The following is a 27,638-nucleotide window of genomic DNA, read 5'->3' as shown; positions in this document are numbered from 1 at the left end:
GGTCTGAACCATTAAGAGCCTTATGAAGAGGTAAACAAACAACCCCTTACTCTTTCGAGTTGAATGTTAAAAAAAAACAGAAATACCATCACATGACATGGGGGGATTAAATAGACAAATTGGATGGTGTTAGGCAATTGGAGTGAAATGACAACAAAACGGAAAGCACAATGTCAAAGTGACAAGATTTATAAATTTACATTTAAATGATAAAACTAATCAAACTACAGGGATGAAAACATCACTTAGCCCTTTTTATAAAGGTTGCATTGATAGGATCGAATGTCAATCGTTTCTTCTCTTCATGTGTTGAAACTAACTGAAAACGAACGTGAACAAAACTAAAACAAATAAAAAGGTAGAGATTTTACAAATTAGAAGATCCATTAGAAAGTTGGAATTAAAATGAATGAAAAAAAGTAAAGAGAACAAATCAAAGGGGAATAAATTGAAACTATAAACATGTGAGTGATAACATATCGAATGACAACCATAATAATGACATACGAATAAGTAGAATAGAAATATACCACAAACAAATGTCGAATACGCAGAGAATGTCAAAATAACATAATGCATTGTATAATCATCTAGAGTGAATGTATCATCTATAATCACAAATCATTAATAACACATGTAATATAATTACCAATGGATGCATTATACTAAAAATGCATATGGAGTATAATAATTAGTGCACACACTAAAAGCATTAACAATAACACATGGAGTGTCCTATTTAAACATTAATAATGATTATATCACAGTGTAATTAGTAACATATGTAGTGTAATCATCAATGCATATACTATAGTAAGACTGTATGTATGAAATATGATTACATTACATTACACTATATTATAATCAGTAACATTTGTAGTGTAATAACTAAAATATAGTTTAGGAAGGAACACATGTAGCTTAATATTTCAATGCATACACTATATTGTTAATATTTCACTATTTACGAAAAATATCACTTTGCTAAATTACTATTAGACCACCCGTAGTGGGGCGTTTTTTTTTTTTAATTGAAAAAAACGCCCGGAAACGCCCCCACCCCCATTACGGTAGGCGTTATTTAAAAAAAAAATCAAAAATTGAACTTTGGCGTTTTAATAATAACGTTAATATGCAAAGCAAGTGGCCAATGGGAGTGTTTGCTTTTTCTTTTGCATGTGTCCAAGGTTTGACTATCTAATCACCAACTGTTTGCTTTTTCTTTTTTTTTAATGATTGGAAGGGGCATTATTAGGCATTATTCCCACTACGCCAATTTTGCAATAACGCCCCATGCTGACTGGGATGACACGTGTCGAATAATAACCCATGGTGGGGGCATTGTTTTTCTTAACCACTACGGGTGGTCTTATAGTTTCACTTATTTCAGTAATAAACTTACACATGATACTTCACTTAATTACAACGGTCCATATAACTTTTTAAGTCTGGTTCGTTGTTGTAGTTTTTTTTTTTTTTTGAACGGCAAAAGAAAACTTTTATTGTAGTTAGTTCATTGTTGTAGTTAGTTTTAAATTTTGATTGCACAAGTATTTTACTCGTTATAACGATGTGTCTAAGAAACTACAACGACGACATTTCTTGAAAACGTTCGATCGAGTATTTTTTTCCCTCGGATTCACACATACACATGTTGTATTCACACACATACCTATGCTTCCTAAAAATTCTCTCTATACAATAAATATATACACATAAATAACACACCAATAGAATCAAAATCATAATAAAACCCATTAAAAAACCGAAAAATCTAGAAAAACCTAAGGGTAGATACAATACAAAGCTGAAAAGTTCAAAGTTGTTTAATCCCTAAAAATCAATATAGAAGTCTCCATAGCCGAACTATAGAATAAAATAGTTGTCGTACATAGGTGTTGCACCCTACCTATACGGCCTTTTGGAGAATCTTATGAAATATGTCATTCCAAAAAAACATTATAACAGTAACTAACTGATCCTCACACAAGACATTGACTCCTCAAATGATACATTTTTTGTTGTTTGGTGACATTTGTTTTCACTCATTGGTCTTTCTTTGACCATAGACTATGCAAACTTTGTCCAGTCAGCAAGATCATAACGGCTAAACAGAACATTGCCGTCCTTGATCCCTCACCACCATCACCATCACCGCCAGCTTAAAAGGATGTTTTAATGTTTCCAGCCTCTTGCGTAACCATCCTCCATATGCGGTTCAAGAAATCCAATGAACTGTGGAATATAGAATAGGAAATGGTAAGCCTGCGGGAATATTGTCCGGCAAATAGCTGGCACCTGGCATGCTTTTAGAGTCTCGTGTTTAAATATGTAGTTTTGTAAACAACTACCGTTTTGACCCGACCCGACCCGACCTGCCTGATGTAGTCATTCTGACACGACATGAACCTCACACGAAATTCGTGGGTTTGGGTTTAGTCTAAACTGGTTCGGGTCAGTTTCAGGTTGAACCCGCGAACACGTTTAGCTAAACGGGTCAGGTTTAGGTTAACCCGGTCGGGTTAGCGGGTTGACCCGTTTAACTCATTTTTGTTATATTATATTTTTTTACAATATGTTTAATGTCATAAATTAATTTGGGTGTGTATTTTATGTAATAACACATAAGATTTTATAATTTAAATGTGATTGTATTATATACAGTTGTGTTTTTTTTAGTAAATTCAAATTTTGATATATTAACTTACAGAAAAAAAATTAAAAAAAAAGCGGGTTGAATGGGTCGTGTTCGGTGTTCGGGTCAACTCGTGAATATTCGGGTCGCGTTCGGGTTCATATGCATGACACAATTTTCGGGTTCGTCTAAAATTTTCGGGTTCAGGTTGAACCCGCCAATCCGCGAACACGGCGCGTTTAACACCCCAACCTCTAGTATTAATGTACACAAATAAATCCCGGGCTGGTCTAAAAAGTCCAGCCCGGGACGGGCTAGGCCTGGAAAAAGACAAAAGCCCAAAAGCCCGGACACTGTTACTATCCAGTAAATCACTAAATCCATTTCGCTGGCTCTAACCCGCCTAGTTCATATTTGTTGTCATAAAAGAGAAATAGCAAAAATCATTAATGTACCTTGGTTGGGTTTAAGGACCATCTTGCACCATAACCATCCTGAACCCGGATCTCAAAAACGGGCCCGTGTGGTGGAACAATATGCACATTTAGCCAGCGACAATGGTCTATCAAGTGATTAATCACCTTTAAGGCGAGCATGTTCTTATGAGACTCTGGACACCATTAAATGAAAACAATAGTATTGATCAATTTAATACATTCCAAAAAACCAAAAGAACTATTACCCAACCCATTGTCCCGTCTCAAGCCAAATGGTATCCAAGTCGACCCAACCCGTTTCAACCGGACTCCGTTTTGAACCATTACCCAACCCATCGTCCCGTCTCAAGCCAAATGGTGTCAGTGGAGCTTTACAACTAGGCCTGTAAACGACCCGAACGAACACGAACATATAATCGAACACATTAAGAAAATGAGCATGTTCTTCACAACGTAAACAAACAAGCTTTTATGAACATAATCTATACTATATAATAAAAGAAACCAACTTTGAGACACTTGTCATCATATTAGGCCATATCTTATGGATAATTATTATTTGAGTTTAATCTCTTCTTATTAATTATAAATAACCCTCCTACGAAATATTATTTAGTTAATATCTTATGGATAATTATTATTTAATTTAATCTCTTCTAAATAATTATAGATAACTCTTCTACTAAATATTATTTTGTTTAATCTCTTCTACTTAACTATAGATAATTAGTATTTAATTTAAAGAGTTAATTACATAGTTAGTCCCTGTGGTTTGTACAAAATAACATACTTAGATACTAAGAGTTTAAAATCAGCTTCTAAGGTATTAACGTTAGTACCTAAGTATGTTACTTTGTGCAAACCACAGGGACTAACTATGTAATTAACTCTAATTTAAATTTAATCTATACTTCTCATTTATAATATTATTTATTCGATTTTCTATATCATATGAACAACACATACTTTTTATTTGTAATATACAAATTTACTCTTATTCTTTTCGATTACCAAATAAACAAAAACTAATATTAAATCTTATTCTTCTTTAAATGTCGAATAGAATACTTCTATTTTTCTAATAAAATATTATCCTTAAATTTAAATTGTTAATTTAACATATTTTTAAATAACCAAATTATTTATCACTAAAATCAAACTTTGTATTAATATATTATTTATTTTTATTTTCATTATTAAAAAATTATCATATCTATTTTATTACATAATTTTAAACAAATTGTGTATAATTTCAATATTACTTTATATATTTGTTACGGGCTTTTTAAATATAATTTATATTTTATCACTCAAAAAATGGCTGCTTATCTGCTTCTTGAATAACATGTTTGACCACTGTATTTTCTTTTCAATAATTATCTCCACAATCACCATATCTATCGTGTACCGAGTATACTCATTAGTTTTTTTTAATATAATTTTCTTATTTTTTGGTATATAAAATCATCTTTATTCAAGACTTGTAATAACGAGGGTTTTAAAAATATAATTTTTTTATTATTTGGTAAACAATATTACATTTATTCAACCCATGTAATACACGTGGTTTTAAAAATATAACTTTTTTATTATTTGATATATAAAATTACATTTATTCAACCCGTACAATATGGTTCTTATAGATATAACTTTTATTATTTAATATATTAAATTATATTTATTCAACCCGTGCAATAAAGGAGGTTTTAAAGATATATTGTTTTATTATTTAGTATATAAAATTTATTTATCCAACCCGTGTAATACACGGGGTTATAACCTAGTTTATCATATATAACAAACCCAAATGAACATTGTTGACCAAACATAAATGAAAAAAAAGTAGTTTTTTGATATAGATTAGTGATTAATTACGATAAGTTCAATTCAAAAGCCCATTTTTTACTAGGAACCGCAATTACTAATCGGTTATTTTTATATAAGTAGTTAGAAATCCCCTTTAGTGTTTATATTATATTAATATAACTACTGTCTACTTATGATTTATTATAATTTAAACGGACATTCACGAACTTAAATAAACGAACAAAACGTGTGTTCATGTCCGTTCGTTTATTTAAATAAACGAACTTCCTGCCGAACAGTTCATGAACGTTCGGTTCATTTACAAGCCTATTTACAGCCCTTCGGTTGTGAGTCAAGTTTCTTTAAAAAGCATTAGTAAAACAATTAGTTGATCCTTAAAAAACAGAACTACGCATAGGAATAAATGCAAAGGAAAATGCATGCCAGAAAGTCAATAGATGGAGATACTTACCATTTCCAGAGAAGGAGCCCCAAAATTTCCCGTTGCTCCTGTTGACATGCTTAGCTAAAGCCCGAGCTCCATCACTCAAAACCGAACCTTTAACCTCAAGCCAACAGGAAATTAAGTTGTCACTAAGCAGAGACTATGTGTATAAATACGAATACGAATAAATACATTGCGGATCTATGTGTTACGGTTTCAGGTGGAAGAGGGGGGAGGGGGGGGGGGCAAATTCGTCTTTTGTTATTCAATGGGTGTAGTTATTAGGAATAAGTATCTTCGTTATCTCATGTAATTATGCATGATTGTTTGGTTGTTATGTTACAAAACTGAGGATATTTATTTGACCCGATAACCAAACCCGCTTATGTGATTAAATGAATCAAAAAATGATCACATGAAATGTATGTCACAAGTCTTGGTAAATTTCATCCCAAAACTATTTACGCGCTTTGAACAATCACGTCGTAACATTTCAAAAGTAGTTTATGAGCATTCAACATGCAAAAGTTACAAAAAAACGATAAACAGTATCTAATCATAATTCATACATCGGGATTATGTGTCAATGTAAAAGCCGAAAGTAATGTCGATCTGGGCAGGGGAAGTGCATCGGAAACCGTTCCTACAGTTTGTGAAATACCCAGAAGCCTTTGAATGCCATCGTAACTCAATGCCTACACCAAGAGGTAGATATTACATAACATCAGCAGTGAATATAATCTATAACTGTAAAAAAAATACATTTACTTTGGTCAAATTTGTTGTGACAAAAAGGTATTTCGCCATCACTAATTTAACAGTTGGAGCAACTAACCGCAAGAATAGATGCCAGATGATCGTAAAGCTGTGGTGTCGGTTTTACAAGTATAGCAAGAACACCATTGGACTTTTCTCTCTCTTCCGAGTAAAACTTTCTATAAATTTGTATCCCTGAAAATAAAAATACAAAAAAACATGACCATCATTTAGAGTACAATGATCCCTGAAAATAGGATCATTGTAGTCCCATTTAACTTTGTTTACATGTGCATGTGTATTGTCACAAAAAAATGAGTAAAATGCCATTTTCGTCCCTAAGGTTTGGCCAGTTTTGCGACATTCGTCCAACGGTTTGTTTTTCCGCATCTGGATCCAAAAGGTTTGAAATCTTGCCATTTTCATCCAACTCGTTAACTCCATCCATGTTTCTCCGTTAAGTCAAAGGTATTTCCGTTTTTTTTTTTTTTTTTTGTTAACTTAAAGGGTAATTCGGTCTTTCTCAGGGGTATTCGGTCTTTTAACATAAAATGAAAAAGACCAAATTGCCCTTTAAGCTAGAAAAAAATATGGAAATACCTCTGACTTAACAGAGAAAAATGGATAGAGTTAACGAGCCGGATGAAAATGGCAAGATTTCAAACCTTTTGGACCCGGGTGCGGAAAAACAAACCTTTGGACAAAAGTCGCAAAACCGACCAAACCTCAGGGATGAAAATGACATTTTACTCTAAAAAACATAATGCCAATAAGAGAGCGTTACCTTCTTCGATGGTATCAACACCTGGTAGAACTTTAGCGAGACCCTCGGCTGCTAGCATGTCAGAAAAAGAAGCATACAAATGAACATCCTGCAATTTTTATATACGTAATTAAGAGAAATTGATAGCGGAGAATGTGTAGACAAACTGCGGGTGAGTGGTGACGCACCTCAACTTGAAGCAACAAACATTTGTTGAAGAGAATCAAAGATCCTGATTTAATACTGCCGATTAAAGTCCATTAGGGAATTAGAGAAGCAAGATTAAATATAGTGTTATTAATCGAATAACGCACTAAAGTAACACTTAAGTAAGCTAACCACTTTTTTGATGTCATACCGATTTAAACGACCAGCACACCTCCCTTCAATGGTTTTATGTCCGTCTGTAATTATAAAAATCAAACAGAAATAACTTTTCTACCAGATTTTTATTATAATAGTAAGTGTAAAGTACACGGATGGTCCCTGTGGTTAACCAAAATTTTGGATTTAGGCCCTAGTTTTCCAAAAGAACACGGATGGTCCCTGTGATCTGTACTTTGTAACGTATTTAGTCCCCAGTTTTTGCCAAAAGTACACAGATATTCACTGTGGTTTGCACTTAGTAACGCACTTAGTCCCCCAACGTTTAGTGACTACATGCGATACAAAGTGCATACGAAAGGGACCATCCATGTATTTTTGGCAAAAGTTGGGGACTAAATGCGTTACAAAGTACAAACCAGTAACCACAAGGACCATCCATGTACTTTAAAAATGCTCTTGGTTTTAAAAAGCGCGCCTGAGGCACGCTTAAGCGCGAGGCGCAACAAGGTGCACACCCTAGGGCTTTTTCGCTCAGCGCCTAGAGTAATTACAAGAAGCGCTAAAAAGGCGCGCTTTTTTGGAATTTTCTGGGCTTTTTTGGCCTGAAGCGTGCGCCTCTCGTACCCGAGGCTTTTTTATGCATCTAACTGTTGTACCTTGGGTTTTTTTGGCTTGTACATGCAGCTAAAATCATACAAAACCTTACTTATAGCTATATTTTGGGTAAGGAAAGCTAAAAACCTATGGGATATATAAAATATATATAATTAGCTTGCGCCTTGAGTACGAAAAGCCCGCTGCTTTTGCGCCTCGCGTTTTGGTTTTAGACCTCGTCGCTTTTGTGCGCCTCTCGCTTTTTAAAACCAAGAAAATGCTGGGGACTAAATCCAGAATTTTAGTTAACCACAGGGACCATCCGTGTACTTTATTTACTCTAATAGTAATATACAGAAACAAAGTTTAAGCTTTGACCTTTGAGTTGAGAGAAAAAGGGCTCCTGAACATGAAGTTCAAACTCAACAGTATCCAACATCTGGTTATGATATACAATCTTAATTTTGATACAAAATATATAAACAATATTGCAGTATTACATATTATTAATACGTACTTTTATTAGATCGGATCCTTTTTCCCTAATAATGTTGTTCCACTCGTATTCTTTTTGTTTCAAGGAAGAATCTTCATGGATCAAAGGCGTATTGGTATGCATTTTATGTATCGTCCCAGAGGAAATCGTATCGAGCAAAGCTGATGATAAGTACTTGTATAAAGGATATGGAGGAACGCCTTCAAAAACGTCTGCAAATTGTTAAAACATGCAGCCTTTTCTTAGAGTTATTAAATTTTAATTACGGGAATTTTAAGCACACTACAAACGGCTTGTATTTGATCAATTTTACAGTTTAACTGTAACGATACAGAGAATATTAGCATATCCCACTGCAACACCCTAGACAAACCTCTTAAATCACCAATGCGTTTTGGCGCATCGGCGATTAATCGGTAATCGGTAGTTTACATCGATATTCGGTCAAAGGAAGTCAAATTTCGGTCAAAATCAATCAAAATTTGGTCAAAATCTTTGAAGTATTTGAAATTTTATACTTATTAATCCAACCCGAATAAGTTTGAAAAATTATATATACAACTTCAAAAACCTTTTGTATGTACACATAAGTTTGAAAAATTACAGATAAAAACCAATCTTTTCAATCTCGATCAATATCAGTTAATCGCTAGCCGGTGCCCCACCACCCGACTAACGTCGGGCTATTTTTACAGCCACGGGGAGTAGTACTATGACAGGTGACCCAAGGGCGAAGGTTAGAAGGGGCCGGAGGGGGCGCCCGACCCCCCGAAATTTTCGCTCAGTAGTTTTATGTATATAGCTTTCGTATAGAATTTTTTGGGTATATATGCTTTCGACCCCCCAGTTCTATAGAAATTTTTGGGTATATACGTTTTCGACCCCTCCGTCGGAAATCTCAAGATTCGCCACTGAGGTGACCACCTGAGAAGTCTCCAACCAAAAACAAATACGTAAGCTCCTCATGGGCAAAACCAGGGGCGCAGCTTTCGGGGGGGGGGGGACCCCCCGAACTTGTCGCTCAGTAGTGTTATGTATGTACGTTTCGTATAAAATTTTTTAGGTATATACGTTTTCGACCCCTCGGTTTTATAAAAAAAATTTACTTATATAGAATTTTTAGGTCCGGTGACTTCCGACCCCCCGGTGGAAATTTTCAAGCTTCGCCACTGGCAAAACCGACAATATTAGTGGTACCAGACCGAATATTCCATCAACAATTACAATTTTCATGTAATCCGAAGCAACTAATTAAAATCTAAACTCATGCAAACATCAAAGGCCTTTGAATTCTCTCCAAATTCCTCATCGGAACCCTAAACACTAGGTTACAAAAGTTCTCAAACAAAAGAAAACTGGGCGAATTAATAATAGCTGAAATTAAACTCAATTGAATTGAAACAGTGGAAGAAGATTGAGATTGATACCGGCAGATGAAGTTGAAGATGACTGGATGAGATCATGATCGTCTTCTTTGAGGAGATTAGAGCAGAATTCATTGGATAAACCTGTGTTAATGGACTCTTCGATGGATAAAGTAAGAGTGAAGTTTAATAGCGGTTCTATGCAGTCTTTCAGTTGAAGTTTCGACATAGCGGTGGCTCCGCCGTGACGCCGTCATGCAGTGGTGGTACAATTCATAAAGTTGGAGTGGAAAGATTATGCTTGTTTGTTGTTTTTTAAGTTACAATTCAGTCCTTAAGGTTGGCTCATAAAAGCTTGAATTAAGCTTAAATTAAACGAGTTTGAGCTTGATGGTATATAAAGAGGTGTTCACCTTATTATTAGGGTAGATAATATGGACCCCTCACATTTTTGTAGCTGGAAATAGAGGATTCTTCCTCTACCGTTCATCTCTACAGTCTCACATTAATCTCTTCTTTTTTTTTTGCAGATTTGGATACCGATGGAGGAAAAATGTGTGATTCTCAGTCTCCCTTACAGAAAGTGGTATAAACCAACTTTGTATTTATATAATTGTTATTCAAGATTTCCAATGGAATGTTCAAATTGCATGGCTAGTAACAACGAAAGTTAAATTCCAATAAGTGACTTCAGTTACAATTTTTTAGTACATTTTTTGGAAGGAGTTAATCCAAATTCCAAATCCATTTTCTACAAATGATGCGATCAGACAGAGTCACATAGACTTTATATTTTTTTGGTGTGGATTTGCGTTGTTAATAAACAAATTAAAATATGTAGTCTGAAGTAGTTAATGAGAATATTTAAAAAAAAAGGGAAACAAATTACACTTGAAAAGTTTGTTCAACCACCGAATTGGTTCAGCCTGTTCGACCCATAATCACCCAAGTCAATCGAAGGGGTTCAAGCGTACCTAGACTGGTTATGTAGGTGGTTCTCGATCCAATTGGTTAGGTTATGAGAATAGCATTGTTAGCTTGTATTTGTTTTTGTAACTAACTATGTTTTTTCATGAATTTATTTTTGTACCGCAAAGTTTGATATCCTCTTCACTTGTTACCATAAACATAAAAAAAAAATTGTTGTTAAAAATAAGTAACATAATTTGAAGAAATTTTATTATCAAGCTGTTAAAAATAAGTAACATAATTTGAAAAAAAAAAATATTATAAAAAAACTTATAAATAAATGCTTGGAAGTTGGAACACCTCAATATACAAGATTTTTGTGGGGTTTGTCCCCATATTGCCTCTCTAACTAATTTTTATCAAACCATCTTTCTTTTCTATATCTTTTCTCTCATCATCTCTTGATTAGCTAACATACATAGCTTTCAAGGATGCATAACAAGTTAACCACCCTCAAATCATCTATTAATTGCTATTTACTCCATCTTTTCCTCCTTCTTCTGGTCTTCCAAGTTCAATCACATGATCATCTACATGATGAGGCTTAACCGAACCATCCGAAAACCGATGGTTGCGTGCATGGTACGCTTCCACGATCCATGTAAGAACCAAAAACACCATCACGATCGACAGGAACACTAGTCCCGCCCACACGATTTTTACTTCTCTTTTTACTGGATTGCAGTGGTTTTCAAGGATTTCCGCAAATGCGTCCTTCACTGTTTGACAGTGAAGGAGGCTTTCCATTCCTGGGTAGGAATTTAGAAGAACTTGTATTGAACTTGTGTATGCGATCGCGGTTCTAAAGTCGTTTCCTGATATCGGAATCCCTCCATTGCAAACTCCATGTTTCCTGATATCGGAATCCCTCCATTGCAAACTCCATCCACAGGATCCACACAAGTAATCAGCCTCAATAGCTTCAAGAAAAGAAAATTTAAAATGTCAACAAAGTAAAAGTTTGTAGAAAAGAGGAAAAAAAAAGCAAGTGTAAAAAAAGTCTTTTATAAAACCACCCAAATCATTATATTATTCCATTAAGAAATCTTTTATAAATGTTAAAATTAAGTGGCATAAATTATCCTTTTCAAGTTTGGCAAAAAAAATTTATAACAATAAAATTAACAATATTGTGACTTGAGTGGTTTTAACTTTTTATAGTTAGAAAAAGGCATGGGCGACTTTATTCGAACAATATTAAAACTTTGTTACTATTACGTGAATTTATCACTTGTTAAAAGACAACTACAACTAACTAGTGCGTGTAAAATGTACCTCAGGGATGTCGCCTATACGAATATCGTTCTCTGAGCAATTGTTCGGCTGGTAGTTGTACTCTGGTTGCCCGGAGAACGGATTGCATACTCCAAATGACGAATCTTGTTGCATTCGCGATATGTTTGCATTCACCTACAATATTTCCAACAATTGTTTAGCTTAACAGCTTTAGGGTTCAGGGTTTAGCGATATACAGTTTAGTTTAGGTCATAGGTGGTCATTATCCATTTATATAAAAAGGACCAAAAAAATGTTTGAGGGTCAACCCGGCCAATACTCAAATGAGCCCTTTCAACGTATGTTACCTCATTGACTAGTTTGTAAACTCCTGCGCTGACATCGTTAAGGACTGATTCGGCTAAAAGCAGTTCGTCACAAGGAAGGATTGAGCTCAAGCTGTTGTTGTAAGGATCTTGTTGGAATCCCTCAAGTGCTGTGCATGTATCACCCGCAAATCTATATAATTTTAAATAATATATAACATTTATAAGTTAATCATATTCACATATATAGTTTGTACCAAGTGAAAGGGCATTAAAATTTATAAACATACCGTGATAAAAAGAAGTACGCCCCAAAGAACACCCAACATAGGACAGTGATTAACCAACACAACACGATTAATCTGCAAGCGTTACAATAAGAAATCGGTCATTAAGCATTTCTTTATTGTTATCATTCATAGTTAAAAAAATGAGTCACTTGATGGACTTACATGTGAAGAATTCGCCTTTTTTTTCATGACCCCAACAACTGCATACCGTAAAGAATTATGTTTACTTATAAACATTGTTTTGGAAGTTGAACTAGACTTAAGGAGGTGAAAAACGCACCTGCTAGCGCGATAATAGCAACCAAATTCAGCGCGAAAATAACTGTACTTACAGCATATCTGCGATCAAAAGCCAAACATTGTTTAGCAACATTGAACAAAGTGATTGGATTATATTTTATCTTTAATGATATAAATAGTTCAGGGGATTAATAAAGGCTCCCACTATTCCCACTCTGCTTAAATCTTATTTTCACACTCCCTACATCCATGGTTGTAAAAGTCGCTAGGCGCTTCCTAGTCGGTCGACTGGGGAGTTGAGAGTACTCGGCCTAGGCGAAGAGGACTCGGGGAGTACTCGGACATGTTAAAAATACTAAAGTGGAAAACTGATAAACAAACCCACGTATTGACTCTGATCAAATCCATTGGTGAAGTGAAAAAATATCAAGGGAACAAGCATTGGGCCTGGGTGTTGAAGATCTGCAAGATCTCCTTGATCTTACACTGTGCAGGGATGAGAATGATACAGATGCCCTGGACTTTGAGTTACAACTTAAAGGACAAATAAGGGAACTGTTGATGAGGTAATAAAGTTCCACAATAATGAAGAGTTTTGGCATCATCTGTTCCAGGGGGAGATTGTTGGGATTGAACCCTACCAAAGGAACAGTTGATTAAAGCCAAAACTAGATCAGAGCAGTGGATCCAGCATAAGCACTACTGTATTCCAACTTTCCCCTTGAAAGTGTTTCTAACAACTGATGGCATGTATCCATTGTCCATATACAACTGCTTTTCTACAAATAACTGATCAAGTATAAAGAGTGATGAAGACTAAAGCCCTAATGATCAATTTACTGTTATGGGTCAAGCACTGCTGAAGAAACAAAGTACTGCTGGAGTCACAACAGTGGAAGGAGAAAGCAGTAGTTTAGTCTTTCCTTTTGTAATGGATTGTAATCAGTAGTTAGCTAAACAGTGCTTGTATTAGATCAATAGTTACAGGTTGTTAGGTAGTTAGATGTCACTTTCATGGTGACGTCAGCCAAGATGCTTCAGTGGTTTGCTCTTGCCTATAAATAGAACAGTACAGGAGAACAGTACCCTGTACTGTTCTATTAGCTCTTTCACCACTTGTCTTCATGTATGAACAAATACTGTGAGCTTAGGCTGAGGGGGAGTTTGTTATAGATGCATGCATATTGTAATTGAAGTTTGAAATAAATTCAAGTATTCAGTTCAATGTTAAATTTGTGTGTTGAAAGCATTTCTTCTGTTTGATTGTGTGCAAGTTTATTTCCATTTTAATTCCGCTGCATTACTTGTTCATCTTCTTTATTCTTAAACAAAAACACAATCAAAAAGAAACTCAGCCTAACATTATGGTTTAATTTTCCAAAAATAGAAGCATATATAACTTGTGTTTGTTTTTTAAGTTACAATTCAGTCCTTATGGTTTAATTTTGTAAAAATAGAGGCGTATATAAGTTGCGTTGTTCGTGAGCTACAGTTGGCTCATAAAAGCTTGAATTAAGTTGAAATTAAACGAGTTTAAGTTGTTTAATAAATTAACATGAGTATTTTAGATTCACTTATTAGGTTCGAGTATGCGGTATAAACCAACTTTGTATTTATATAATTGTCATTTAAACTTTCCAATGGAATGTTCAAATTGCATGGCTAATAACAACGAAAGTTAAATTCCAACAAGTGACTTCAGTTACAATTTTTTAGTTGGCCAACCAAATACGTTTTTTGGAAGGAGTTAATCCGAATTCCAAATCCATTTCCTACAAATGATACGACTAGACAGAGTCACATAAACTTTAACTTTTTTGGTGTGGATTTGCATTGTTAATAAACAAAATATGTAGTCTGAGGTAGTTAATGAGAATATTTTTAAAAAAGGAAACAAATTACATTTAAAAAGTTTGTTCAACCACCGATTTGCTTCAGCCTGTTCTACCCATAATCGGCCAACTCAATCGAAGGCGTTCAAGCGTACTCAGACTGGTTATGTAGATGGTTCTCGATCCAATTGGTTAGGTTATGAGAATAGTATTGTTAGCTTGTATTTGTATTTGTAACTAACTATGTTTTTTTTCTGAATTTATTTTTGTACCACAAAGTTTGATATCCTCTTCAATTGTTACCATAAACATAAAAAAAAAAAATTGTTGTTAAAAATAAGTAACATAATTTGAAGAAATTTTGTTATCAAGCTGTTAAAAATAAGTAACATAATTTGAAAAAAAATTATTATAAAAAAAAACTTATAAATAAATGCTTGGAAGTTGGAACACCTCAATATACAAGATTTTTGTGGGGTTTGTCCCCATATTGCCTCTCTAACTAATTTTTATCAAACCATCTTTCTTTTCTATATCTTTTCTCTCATCATCTCTTGATTAGCTAACATATATAGCTTTCAAGGATGCATAGCAAGTTAACCACCCTCAAATCATCTATTAATTGCTATTTACTCCATCTTTTCCTCCTTCTTCTGGTCTTCCAAGTTCAATCACATGATCATCTACATGATGAGGCTTAACCGAACCATCCGAAAAGCGATGGTTGCGTGCATGGTACGCTTCCACGATCCATGTAAGAACCAAAAACACCATCACGATCGACAGGAACACTAGTCCCGCCCATACGATTTTTACTTCTCTTTTTACTGGATTGCAGTGGTTTTCAAGGATTTCCGCAAATGCGTCCTTCACTGTTTGACAGTGAAGGAGGCTTTCCATTCCTGGGTAGGAATTTAGAAGAACTTGTATTGAACTTGTGTATGCGATCACGGTTCTAAAGTCGTTTCCTGATATCGGAATCCCTCCATTGCAAACTCCATCCACAGGATCCACACAAGTAATCAGCCTCAATAGCTTCAAGAAAAGAAAATTTAAAATGTCAACAAAATAAAAGTTTGTAGAAAAGAGGAAGAAAAACAAGTGTAAAAATAGTATTTTATAAAACCACCCAAATCATCATATGTTTCATTAAAAAAAATATTTTATAAATGTTAAAATTAAGTGCCATAAATGAAAACAAAACATGAAACTTGATTACTATTTCGTGATTATCCTTTTCAAGTTGCAAAAAAATTTATAACAATAAAACAATATTGTGACTTGAGTGGTTTTAACTTTTTATAGTTAGAAAAAGGCATGAGCGATTTTATTGGAACAATATTAAAACTTTGTTACTATTTCGTGAATTTATCACTTGTTAAAATACACCTACAACTAACTAGTGCGTGTAAAACGTACCTCGGGAATGTCACCTATACGAATATCGTTCTCTGAGCAATTGTTCGGCTGGTAGTTGTACTCTAGTGGCCCGGAGAACGGATTGCATACTCCAAATGACGAATCTTGTTGCATTCGCGATATATTTGCATTCACCTACAATATTTCCAACAATTGTTTAGCTTAACAGCTTTAGGGTTCAGGGTTTAGCGATATACAGTTTAGTTTAGGTCATAGGTGGTCATTATCCATTTATATAAAAAGGACCAAAAAATGTTTGAGGGTCAACCCGGCCAATACTCAAATGAGCCCTTTCAACGTATGTTACCTCATTGACTAGTTCGTAAACTCCTGCGCTGACATCGTTAAGGACTGATTCGGCTGAAAGTAGTTCGTCACAAGGAAGGATTGAGCTCAAGCTATTGTTGTAAGGATCTTGTTGGAATCCCTCAAGTGCTGTGCATGTATCACCCGCAAATCTATATAATTTTAAATAATATATAACGTTTATAACTCATTCATATTCACATATATAGTTTGTACCAAGTGAAAGGGCATTAAAATTTATAAACATACCGCGATAAAAAGAAGTACGCCCCAAAGAACACCCAACATAGAACAGTGATTAACCAACACAACACGATTAATCTGCCAGCGTTACAATAAGAAACCGGTCATTAAACATTTCTTTATCGTTATCATTCATAGTTAAAAAAATGAGTCACTTGATGGACTTACATGTGAAGAATTCGCCTTTTTTTCATGACCCCAACAACTGCATACCATAAAGAATTATGTTTACTTAGTTTATAAAACATTGTTTTGGAAGTTGAACTAGACTTAAGTAGGTGAAAAACGCACCTGCTAGCGCGATAATAGCAACCAAATTCAGCGCGAAAATAACTGTACTTACGGCATATCTGCAATCAAAAGCCAGACATTGTTTAGCAACATTGAACAAAGTGTTTGGATTATATTTTATCATTAATGATATAAATAGTAACTCAGGGGATTAGTAAAGGCTCACACTATTCCCACACTGCTAAAATCTTATTTTCACACTCCATACATCTATACGGCCCGTATAGAGTTATATTGGTTGTATAAGAGAATGTTGCACAAAAAAAATGTCGGAGAATGTTTTTTTTGTCTCCATGTATACGAGCCGTATAACCCGTATAGAATGTTATACGACCCAAACCACATATAATATTGTACGACCCAATATTTGTCATGTGGATTATTCTATACGGTACGTATAACCCTATATGACCTGTATAGAGGGTGTGAAAATAAGATTTTGGGGTGTGGCTTTATTAACGCCCTTAACAAAACCCCATAGATTATTTATCTATAAAGTATGTCATTATTTGATAAGTGATTGATTCAAGAGTCGACACACTAACTAGACATAAATTTTATTCGAAAGTGTTTCACGTCAAAAGAAACTTACAAAATACGAAGGCCTAGATCAATCCTATGCCGGTTCTTTCTTGCTTGTCGTTGTATATCATCGGCAGTAGAGTCAAGCTGCCTCGAAGTGGACTCAAGGAACCGCGTGGTGCTTGCTTCAACATTTGTACCTTGTAAGTTAGTCCGTGTCACTTTCATTGCGCCGGTTGTATTATATATAGTCTTTGATGCATCATCAGCCGTATCAATGATTATATCGATTATCTTATCCGCCCTCGAATGAAATTTAGCATTCCCTCCAAGTACTAATCCAGATCCAACTCTGAAAAAAATATATAAATTGTTTCAATTTTTTGCATGTATAACTCCATAATGCATGTGGGAATAGAAATATAGAATTGAAGGGTTACATGGCTAAAAGTGTGAAGAAAGCTGCAAGAATAATGTGCCAAAGGTAATATTGCTTGTGGGATGTTGGTCTATAATGTTTCTTTAGTTTCCTGTTTGATTTGCAACAAGTGGTTGCTACAAGGTATATTCCAAAAACGACGCCGCATAAGAGCCATAGGCCCCCAAGCACATATCCAGCTATTCCTGTGTATGCAGTTGACTGAAAAATTACAAAAAAAAAAAATGTTATTAACTTATTATTAAAATATCATTTATTTTAAGAATGTATTAAAAATCCAGTGTTCAAAATCGGTCAGACCGGAAACACAAACACAACCGGTTGAGTACTCTTGAAAATAGAAATGCCTTTTTTTGAGACTTCATATTTTGTTATTTCTACAATATATATTTTAACATTGTATAGTATAATAAACTATGCAATACAACGTTAAAATATGTATGACGATCGGCTTTGAAATATTGTATTAAATTAGTTAGAGGTTATTTAAAATATTAAATCATTTATGACTTCTTACGGTTTTGACACCGCTCTGGTGGACCGGTTAGACGATCGGTTTGATGACTGTTAGCGCAGTTATAGAAACTTTTGAAGAATAACGTCTATAATAGAATCAAGATTAAAACAACATACACTCCAGTAATGGATGTTGGTAATGTCGTATCCTCCCCTGTACTTTCTGAGGTTTTCCAAAGGATCGGGCCTAACCGTGTCATCTAATATTTGATTTGTTTCGGCTGCATAAAGAGAAAGTTTTAGTGTGGCTTCTAAAACAAGAAAGTTTCATATAATATCAACAGGTCAATAACCAATTTTAAATAGAGAACCGTGAAATCACACAGACACTTAGAGTGCAAGCAGCGGGAGGACTCATGGACACCCCCTACTCCACTTCGACAACCCCCCCCCCTCGCCGTCTTTCCTTTTTGTCTTCAGGGACCAACGTGTAGTCTTATACATATTGGTTTAAATGGTGGTTTTTTACTACCCCTCTTTCACTACATATGATCATAATGTTCCATGCACTATGGACAAATGCTTATATGGTTCTAGCAGTTCTCTATTTAAAATTCGTTGTGTATTAAACAAAATGGTAATGATAATACATATATAAAACTTTATAGAATTCAATCATTTACCTGGTGGAGAAGTGGTAGTAGGTTGTCCTTGAATTAAAGAAAAGCTTAAACTCAAAAGCAATATCATCACAAACCATATTGTGCTTCGTCTTTGTCCCATTTTTGTCCTGCATTTTTGTAACATTCATATCTAATGAAACCCTTAATCTCTACACATCCTTAAGTACAAGGGTTGTACGGTAATTAGAGTAAAGTATGGCGGTTACATGGCGGTTATAAAGTTCAGGGACTGAAAGTGGCAAACCAGAAGTTGATAACCACCACCCCAAGGGTTGCGAAACCCCTTGGAGAGGCACCTTTTGATCTCGGCCACAAAGAAGGAAAAGAAAGGGTGGCACCGGTTCAAGTTTGTGACTACAAATCAACGTACCCCTTCACGATCAATCTCATCCACATATTCAAGGGACACGACTCTTGGACAAGAAGACACACCCCTTCATGTTTAATTACATCCACATGTTTTAGAGATGCACCCGTTCGTGAAAGGACGCGTCTATTGGATCGCACCCTTTAGAAACTATAAATAGGGATAGATTTCTCATTTGTAAATCACTCTCAACAATTGTATTGTATTGTATTCAAACTCTCATTTTATATATTCAAGTTATTCGATTGTCTAGAGATCAAAGATCCATTTTGGGGCCAACAATTGGTATCAGAGCGTCAGGCTCTAGGCATCGGGAATCGCAAGGCAACGAATTGGCGGGAACTCATTCACGATCAGGTTTCATCATTCTAATTTTTCAGTTCGCAAGTTTTAGTTTTTTTCGGTTCAAGGTTGTCGAACCAGGGTTCTGTTCGAAATCTAGGGTTTTGATTTCGGGGTTATAGTGCGAATTAGATTGTCAGGAATTCATTTAATGCGCGTTGTGGTTATTCGCGGGTTAAAGATTTGAGAGTTTGTTGAATTCAAGGGAATTAAATTTACTGGTACAGTGGTTCGTATTGGTGGCCAGGAAATTTTAGAAACAATAAAGTAAGGGTTGTGAGAATTCTAAGTTAGCAATCAGACTAGGGTTCGTGAGTGTATCGAACCGAGTACAGGAGCGCAGAACAGGGTTATTTTTTGTTTCATTTGGAGGGCCAACAATTGGTGAAGAAGAATCAAAATTTAATCTGGTGGTTATACGCGATCAGTTTTATTCGCGGGTGAAGGTTTGAAGGCCAAATTCATAGTATAGAAAAGAAAATTGAGCGATTCAATTGGGAAAAAGAAAATCGAGTGAGTGGATCGTGAAGAAGAAGCGAGTAAAGATGGAATCATTCGAGTGATTCGAAGTGTGTACGAAGAATCTAGAATTACCAAGTGAAGGCTCGAAGGTTTTTTCAATCAGAAACAAAGTGCTATGCGGAATAGACAAATTGTAGATGCAGTGAATGCAAAGAAACACGGTGATGCAGCGAATGCAGAAAATGGAAAGAAAGTAATGCAGTGAATGCCGGAAACAAGAAGATAATTTGCAGTGAGTGCAGGAAAAAAAGTGCAGTGAATGCAGAGAAAAATGAAGCAGTGAATGCTGGGAAATACATGCAGTGAACGCAGAATTTGATATAGTAATATGGAATAAAACAATTCAGTGAGTGAATCAGGAATAAGTGAAGAATCCGTGAAGGAAGCAATCAATGATGAAGAACCCGTTGTGAGAGACAACCGTGATGACGAGATTAAATCTGTGATAGATCAAGAAGAAGATACACGTATCCTGTGACTGGGTCAGAAAAATTGTTGTGTAATACAACTGCAGGAGAAATCTGAGTGAGTCAGTTTATCAAAATCTATGAGAAATGGATTCCGATCATGTGATATGATAGTGGGCAAGTCAATCAAGACCGGGTGAAGTTCGTGTTGAGACAACTACATAAGAAAAGGTTCGTGTGATACAAATCAAGTATGGTCAAGGCAAGTGTGAAGCAAAGTATTCGTGTGAAGCAAGGTTCGTGAAGAACATGGTTAGTGAGAAGCAAGTTCGTGAGAAGCAAAGTTCGAGAATAAAAGATCCATGTGAAATGTCAGATACCGAGGAGACTCGAGATGATAAAGCTACTCGGAGTTCAAGATCTACAACTCAAGGATGTTCAAGATTAGGGGGTGAATGAAACCCTTAATCTCTACACATCCTTAAGTACAAGGGTTGTACGGTAATTAGAGTAAAGTATGGCGGTTACATGGCGGTTATAAAGTTCAGGGACTGAAAGTGGCAAACCAGAAGTTGATAACCACCACCCCAAGGGTTGCGAAACCCCTTGGAGAGGCACCTTTTGATCTCGGCCACAAAGAAGGAAAAGAAAGGGTGGCACCGGTTCAAGTTTGTGACTACAAATCAACGTACCCCTTCACGATCAATCTCATCCACATATTCAAGGGACACGACTCTTGGACAAGAAGACACACCCCTTCATGTTTAATTACATCCACATGTTTTAGAGATGCACCCGTTCGTGAAAGGACGCGTCTATTGGATCGCACCCTTTAGAAACTATAAATAGGGATAGATTTCTCATTTGTAAAAAACTCTCAACAATTGTATTGTATTGTATTCAAACTCTCATTTTATATATTCAAGTTATTCGATTGTCTAGAGATCAAAGATCCATTTTGAGGCCAACATCTATTAAAATATAAATTTAACTATTTTTATATTAAAGGATTTAGATTTATTACAACGATAAAATTATGATTCAAAAATCCAAAAAAAAAAACTATTGGTGACGAAATAAATAAGTTAAGGGAAATGCTATTTTTTCGTACAAAAAAGAGAGATTTCTCATTATATCACTCATCTCATAAAATAAAAATAATAATTAAAAAGAATATTTTTTCAATAATCTTTGAAAATTGGTTCAGTTCACCTTTTTTGTCTATACTATTTTCTTTCCACTGTCAATTGTTGAAAATGTATAACGTATAAACTAAACCCAAATTATAATTCTACTAAAAAATAAGATTTTCAAAACGGATACTCGGAAAATGTTTAGCATACTCAAAACAAAGAAAAACCTGAAAACGTCAAACGGTAATGTAATGTAAAAAAAACTGGTTAGAAGTTATACGTTATGAATGATCTTCATTAATGAAATAAAATATATTTTTTTAGCATATTTTCAATTAAAAAAAAGTGGTTAGAAGTTATACGTTATAAATGATTCTCTGGCATGAACACACTTATATAAATCTACCAAAAATATATGTATGATATTCTTGGATTTTTTAGTAGTTTAACTGATAACTTAGCTAAATGATACTTACATATATTAGATTAAAAGATTAATTAGATGCAGGCTATAAAAGCGTAAAGTAATAAAAGTGTAAAGTAATAAAAGCCTAAAAAAGTGGTCATTTTTGAAGGTATGAAAGTCGTGATAATGCCTCCCAACTTTGACAAAAGCGTTGCTTTATGTTTTATCCCATTAACCATAAAACCAATTATTTTAATATGAAGTAACAAAATTTAAAGGCGTCAGAATATTAAAAAAAAAAAATCAAATGTATATGTATATATAAACAAGTAGCCTTTACCATTAAGATTCATTAGAAAATAAAATATATAGTGTTAATAAAAACATGTCTAGATGATACTTATGATCCCCTAAATAATGCTTTAACATTTTAAAAACTAGATTGGTTTTTAAACGATAAGTTTAACAGTTTATTAGTCAAATTTGTCTAAAGAAAACTCATAGGTCATAACCGAAGGAGACAGACTTTTGTTTTTTATCAGTTTTATCTGGTTCACTCAAAATTGAATGGACTAATAAACCGTTAGAGCCATCTAACGATAACAAAAGTCCTGGTCTAACCGGTCAGAAAACCGAATACGGCCCAATTTAAAGAAAACATGACTTAAATTAATTAAGGGATGGTTAGAATATTACACGAGTTAATTAATGAAATACTAAATAGTTATCAATAATAAAAAAACGACTTTTAGATATAAATATATGACTTCTCTTTTAAATCAAGAGACAAAACACGAAAGGTAAAATAAATGAAACGTGAAAAAAGGTAAAATGTATGAAACGAGAAAAAGAAATTTGGACTCACAGACGTGTAATACGTAATGGCGGTGACGGGCGTTTTTTTGCCCTAATGCACACGCTTTCACGCCTGCACACCGCCCTCTGGGCGTACTTTTGCATTTTTTTTTTGTTGCGCGTGTTGATTAAAACGTTGTATTCAATTTGGACGACCAATAGAATTTTTTTGATGGGTTTTTTTTTATTTTTTTATTTAATTCAATATGGATTATTCAATTTGCAAGATTTCAAGCCTCACTACACCCCTTTTTAACTTAAAGCCCCTTTGCTGATTAGGCGTATGAAAGCCTAAGGGTGAGACATTTGTTTCACTCACCACTACACATGGTGTTACATATAAATTTATTGCCTGAATAAAAAACTTAGGAGAGAACAACATTAATTAACCCAACATAACCTCGTATTTAAAACTAAACTCGTAACACCTTCCCGGCGAGAGAGAAAAAAAGAAAGAGAGAGAGAGAACTCACCGGAATTTTACTGAGTTTTCCGGCAGCCGGTGAAGTATTGGCCGGAGAAGAAAGCTTCCAACAGGTGACCAACTGATGTATAAACTCAGGTCTCCTTTAAACAGCCGACATCAATTATCCAAATCACTTGTTTAACTTTCTTGAAGCAACTAATATCCTTTTATATACAACTTATATATTGAGACTTTGAAAAATCCAAATTCAATTCTATGAAGGGATTATGCATTTATGCATGTATATATATACACATCTAGAAAGTTGGAGGGGAAGTGTGAATTTGGTCAAAAATATGGGTCAAGGATATTTAATTTTCAACGAAATACAAATGTGGAATTAAAACTTGACCCACGTTGTATAGTGTTTATACTTTATATTAATTAAATTAAATGATAAAAAAATGAATGGGGTATATTGGAGCCACCTCAATTGTTGATTTCGTAAGACTTACCACTCGTCAATAGCCCGTCTTGTACGAAATGAAAGGAAATGAAATTTATTGTGTTCTTGGTTTTTTTATTTATTATGAAAAAGAAATATTTGATAAAAACCAAAGAGAATTAGGGATAAAACTACATCCTTCATTATTAAACATTACAATATATAGATGATCATAGCTATAAACCCTAAAGCCCATAAGTAATAGGTTGGGCCTAAAATGTCTGGTTTATAACACTCCCCCTCAGACATTTAGAATTATACACAGTTTAACAACATACTTCAGGATGATGTTAAATTGGTACTTCAGGACCTGAATAAATAAACTGATGCTACTGGATCAGCTATGCTGGCTCATTAAAAACCTTACTAAGAAAACCCAGTGGGACAAAACTTAGTTAAGGGAAAAAGAGTACAGCGTGTATAATTCTCCCCCTGAATTCAATAAACATCTTTCAATCTACGAAGACCGATCTTGTGTGATAGCTGCTCGAAACTGCTTCTAGGTAAAGATTTTGTGAACAGGTCTGCTAGATTTTCACTTGACTTGATCTGACGAACATCGATTTCCCCTTCTTTCTGCAAGTCATATGTTGAGAAAAACTTTAGTGAGATGTGCTTTGTTCGATCACCCTTGATGTAACCTTCTCTGATCTGAGCTATGCAAGCAGCATTGTCTTCATAAATAATTGTCGGCTCCTTATTGATCTGTTCTAATCCGCATGCTTCTTGTATGTGATTAATCATTGATCTCAACCACACACATTCTCGACCAGCATCATATAGTGCTATCAATTCCGCATGATTTGATGACGTTGCTGTAAGTGTCTGCTTAGTTGACTTCCAAGAAATTCCTGTGCCACCGTATGTGAATACATAACCTGTCTGAGATTTTGCTTTGTGATGATCTGATAGATATCCGGCATCAGCATACCCAACAAGCTAGGACTTTTGATCTTTCTGATAGAAAAGACCTAAGTCTTGTGTCCCGCAAATATACCGGAATATATGTTTTACACCATTCTAGTGTCTACGTGTTGGATTCGAACTGTATCTCGCTAGTACATGTACTGCAAATGCAATGTTAGGTCTTGTTTTATTTGTGAGATACACAAAAGGGCACCGATCGCGCTTAAGTACGGTACTTCTGGACCAAGTACATCTTCGCCTTCTTCTTGACGGCGATAAGGATCCTTGTGTGGATCTAGCGATCGTTCAACCATAGGTACGCCAAACGAATGTGCTTTATCCATATTGAAACGTATTAACATCTTCTGGATGTAGTTTGATTGATGGACAAATGTGCCATTGCATAGATACTCAAATTGTAGTCCGATATATAATTTCGTCATACCAAGATCTTTCATTTCAAATTCCTTCTTTAACAACTGAGCAGCTTCCTCTATCTCTTCAGGAGATCCGATGATGTTGATATCATCAACATAGACTGCTATTATAGTGAAATTTGAAAGTGATCTTTTTATAAAAACACATGGACTGATTATATCAGACTTGTATCCTTCTTTTTCGAGATATTCACTAAGTCGATTGTACCACATACGACCACATTGTTTGAGACCATATAAAGATCTCTGGAGCTTTATAGAACACATATCTCGAGGTGTTGATTTTAATGCTTCAGGCAATTTTAATCCTTTAGGGATTTTCATATAGATGTCATTTTCTAGTGTCCCGTATAAGTATGCGGTGACGACATCCATTAGTCTCATATGAAGTCCTTCAGAGATTGTGAGGCCGATTAGGAACCTAAGGGTTATCGCATCCACTACAGGGGAATACGTTTCCTCATAATCAACTCCTGGGATTTGGGAAAACCCTTGTGCTACAAGTCGAGCCTTATATCGTACAATCTCATTCTTTTCATTTCTTTTTATTGCAAACACTCATTTATAACCTACTGGTTTGACGTCCATGGGCATTCGGACTACAGGTCCGAAAACATGTCGTTTTTCGAGCGAATTCAATTCGGCGTTTATGGCTTCTTGCCATCTTGGCCAATCATTTCTGTGCATGCACTCTTCTAAAGTTTTAGATACGTAATCATTTTCATTGATTACATCCGTTGCTATAGCATATGCGAATATATCATCAACACTTGTTTTATTCCGGTTCCACATTGTACTATCTTGTACATAATTAATAGAGATCTCATTTTTGTTCGGTACCGGTGTTTCATCTGAAACTTCATTTTCCTCTGGATTCATAGTTGTCTCTTCTGGGACATTTACCTCTACCGGGGTTTCACTTATAATCTTTTGTGAGTTTTCACCAACTACGTTACTTTGCTCTTTTCGTTTTCGTGGGTTTTTGTCTCTGGAACCGATTGGTCTCCCACGCTTTCGTTGTATAGTAATCGCTTCTGGGATTACTTCAATTCGAGCAGGTGCATTTGATGCTGGTACATGTGATTTTGTCACTCTATTCATGTTTGTGAATGCATCTGGTAATTCATTCGCTATTCTTTGCAAATGTATAATCTTTTGGACTTCATATTCACATTGACCACTTTGGGGGTCGAGATTTGATAGCGATGATGCATTCCACGTTATTTCTTGTGTTACCAGTCTTTCTTTGTCCTTATCTCCCCCTAAGACTGGGAACGTTGTTTCATCAAAATGATAGTCAGCATACCATGCTGTAAACATGTCTCTCGTCATTGGTTCTAAATATTTAATTATGGACAGGGAGTGAAAACCAATATAGATACCCAGTCTTCTTTGAGGTCCCATTGTAGTACGTTGAGGTGGCGGTATTGGTACATATACCGCACAACCAAAAATTCGAAGGTGGGACAAACTTGGTTCTCGTCCGGAGACCAGTTGCAATGGGGAGTATTCATGATCAGCAGTTGGTCTCAATCTAATCAGTGCAGCGGCATGCAAAATAGCATGGCCCCATGCAGAAGATGGTAATTTACATCTCATTAAGAGTGGTCTAGCGATTATTTGTAATCGTTTAATCAGAGATTCGGCTAAACCGTTTTGTGTGTGAACATGAGGTACTGAATGTTCAACATTGATCCCAATTGACATACAATAGTCATTAAAAGCTTGAGATGTGAACCCTCCCGCATTATCCATCCGGATGTTTTTAATTTGATTATCTGGGAAATTTGCTCTCAATAGTATGATTTGAGCTAAAAGTCGGGCAAATGCTACATTTCGAGTAGCTAAAAGGCTCACGTGTGACCACCTTGAGGATGTGTCAATTAAGACCAAGAAATAGCGGAATGGTCCACATGGAGGATGATTGGGCCTACAAATATCCCCTTGGATTCTGTCCAAAAATGATGGGGTTTCATGTATCAATTTAGTTTGTGAGGGCCAAGTTATAAGTTTGCCCAGAGAGCATGCTGCACATGATAAGTCTTGTGGTAGCATAACTTTTAAGTTTTTGAGAGGGTGCCCGGTTACACTTATGATTATTCGTCTCATCATTATACTACCAGGGTGACCTAGACGGTCATGCCATATATTGAATGTGTCTTTATCTAATAACTTTTGGTTACTCACCATGTATGATTCGATAGGATTGATATTAGTATAATATAATCCAGAGGATAAGGCTTCTAATTGTTCAACAATTGTTTCTTGGCCATTTTTGTTTGAAGTAATTTGAAGATATTCAATATTATTTTCAGATATTGTTTTTAGGTGGTAACCATTTTTTCGAATATCTTTAAAGCTAAGTAAATTTCTTCTGGATTTACTTGAATATAATGCATTATCAATAGTTAGTTGGGTACCCGAAGATAATATTATGTGTGCTCTGCCGGAGCCTTCGATAGGGTTACTGACGCCAGATATAGTACTAATCGGTGTCT

General features: G+C 35.1%; 2 protein-coding genes across 6 annotated transcripts; both read right to left on the bottom strand.

Moving 5' to 3' along the window:
- Nucleotides 1–1,777: 1,777 nt before the first annotated feature.
- Nucleotides 1,778–10,002, bottom strand: LOC110899817. 4 transcript variants are annotated; one of them, XM_035981645.1, is made up of 11 exons: nt 9,687–10,002; nt 8,281–8,471; nt 8,142–8,202; nt 7,201–7,246; nt 7,031–7,085; nt 6,864–6,951; nt 6,159–6,274; nt 5,893–6,018; nt 5,351–5,483; nt 3,091–3,245; nt 1,778–2,235 (listed from the first exon to the last, which is right to left on the bottom strand). In XM_035981645.1, the coding sequence occupies exons 1-11, from the start codon at nt 9,850–9,852 to the stop codon at nt 2,176–2,178; spliced, it is 1,197 nt and encodes a 398-aa protein (XP_035837538.1). In that variant the 5' UTR covers nt 9,853–10,002; the 3' UTR covers nt 1,778–2,175. The 4 variants fall into 4 exon arrangements, with proteins under 4 accessions (XP_035837538.1, XP_022002398.1, XP_035837539.1 ...); XM_022146706.2 differs by having other exon boundaries at nt 5,351–5,444; nt 9,687–10,001; XM_035981646.1 differs by lacking the exon at nt 3,091–3,245 and having other exon boundaries at nt 9,687–10,000.
- Nucleotides 10,003–10,850: 848 nt separating this feature from the next.
- On the bottom strand, nt 10,851–23,683 carry LOC110899818. 2 transcript variants are annotated; one of them, XM_022146709.2, is made up of 12 exons: nt 23,360–23,683; nt 18,855–18,961; nt 18,349–18,452; nt 17,717–17,916; nt 17,347–17,628; nt 16,755–16,813; nt 16,632–16,668; nt 16,470–16,541; nt 16,222–16,372; nt 11,868–12,002; nt 11,479–11,512; nt 10,851–11,440 (listed from the first exon to the last, which is right to left on the bottom strand). In XM_022146709.2, exons 2-12 carry the CDS (start codon nt 18,952–18,954, stop codon nt 11,058–11,060), a joined length of 1,557 nt encoding a protein of 518 aa, XP_022002401.1. In that variant the 5' UTR covers nt 18,955–18,961; nt 23,360–23,683; the 3' UTR covers nt 10,851–11,057. The 2 variants fall into 2 exon arrangements, with proteins under 2 accessions (XP_022002401.1, XP_022002400.1); XM_022146708.2 differs by lacking the exons at nt 10,851–11,440; nt 11,479–11,512; nt 11,868–12,002 and adding exons at nt 14,922–15,530; nt 15,915–16,049.
- Between the last annotated feature and the right edge of the window lie 3,955 nt (nt 23,684–27,638).

Source organism: Helianthus annuus, chromosome 13 (assembly GCF_002127325.2).
Source record: "Helianthus annuus cultivar XRQ/B chromosome 13, HanXRQr2.0-SUNRISE, whole genome shotgun sequence".
Lineage (NCBI taxonomy): Eukaryota > Viridiplantae > Streptophyta > Magnoliopsida > Asterales > Asteraceae > Helianthus > Helianthus annuus.
The sequence above is the reverse complement of the archived record's forward strand: the minus strand, read 5'-3'. Positions and strand labels throughout refer to the sequence as shown.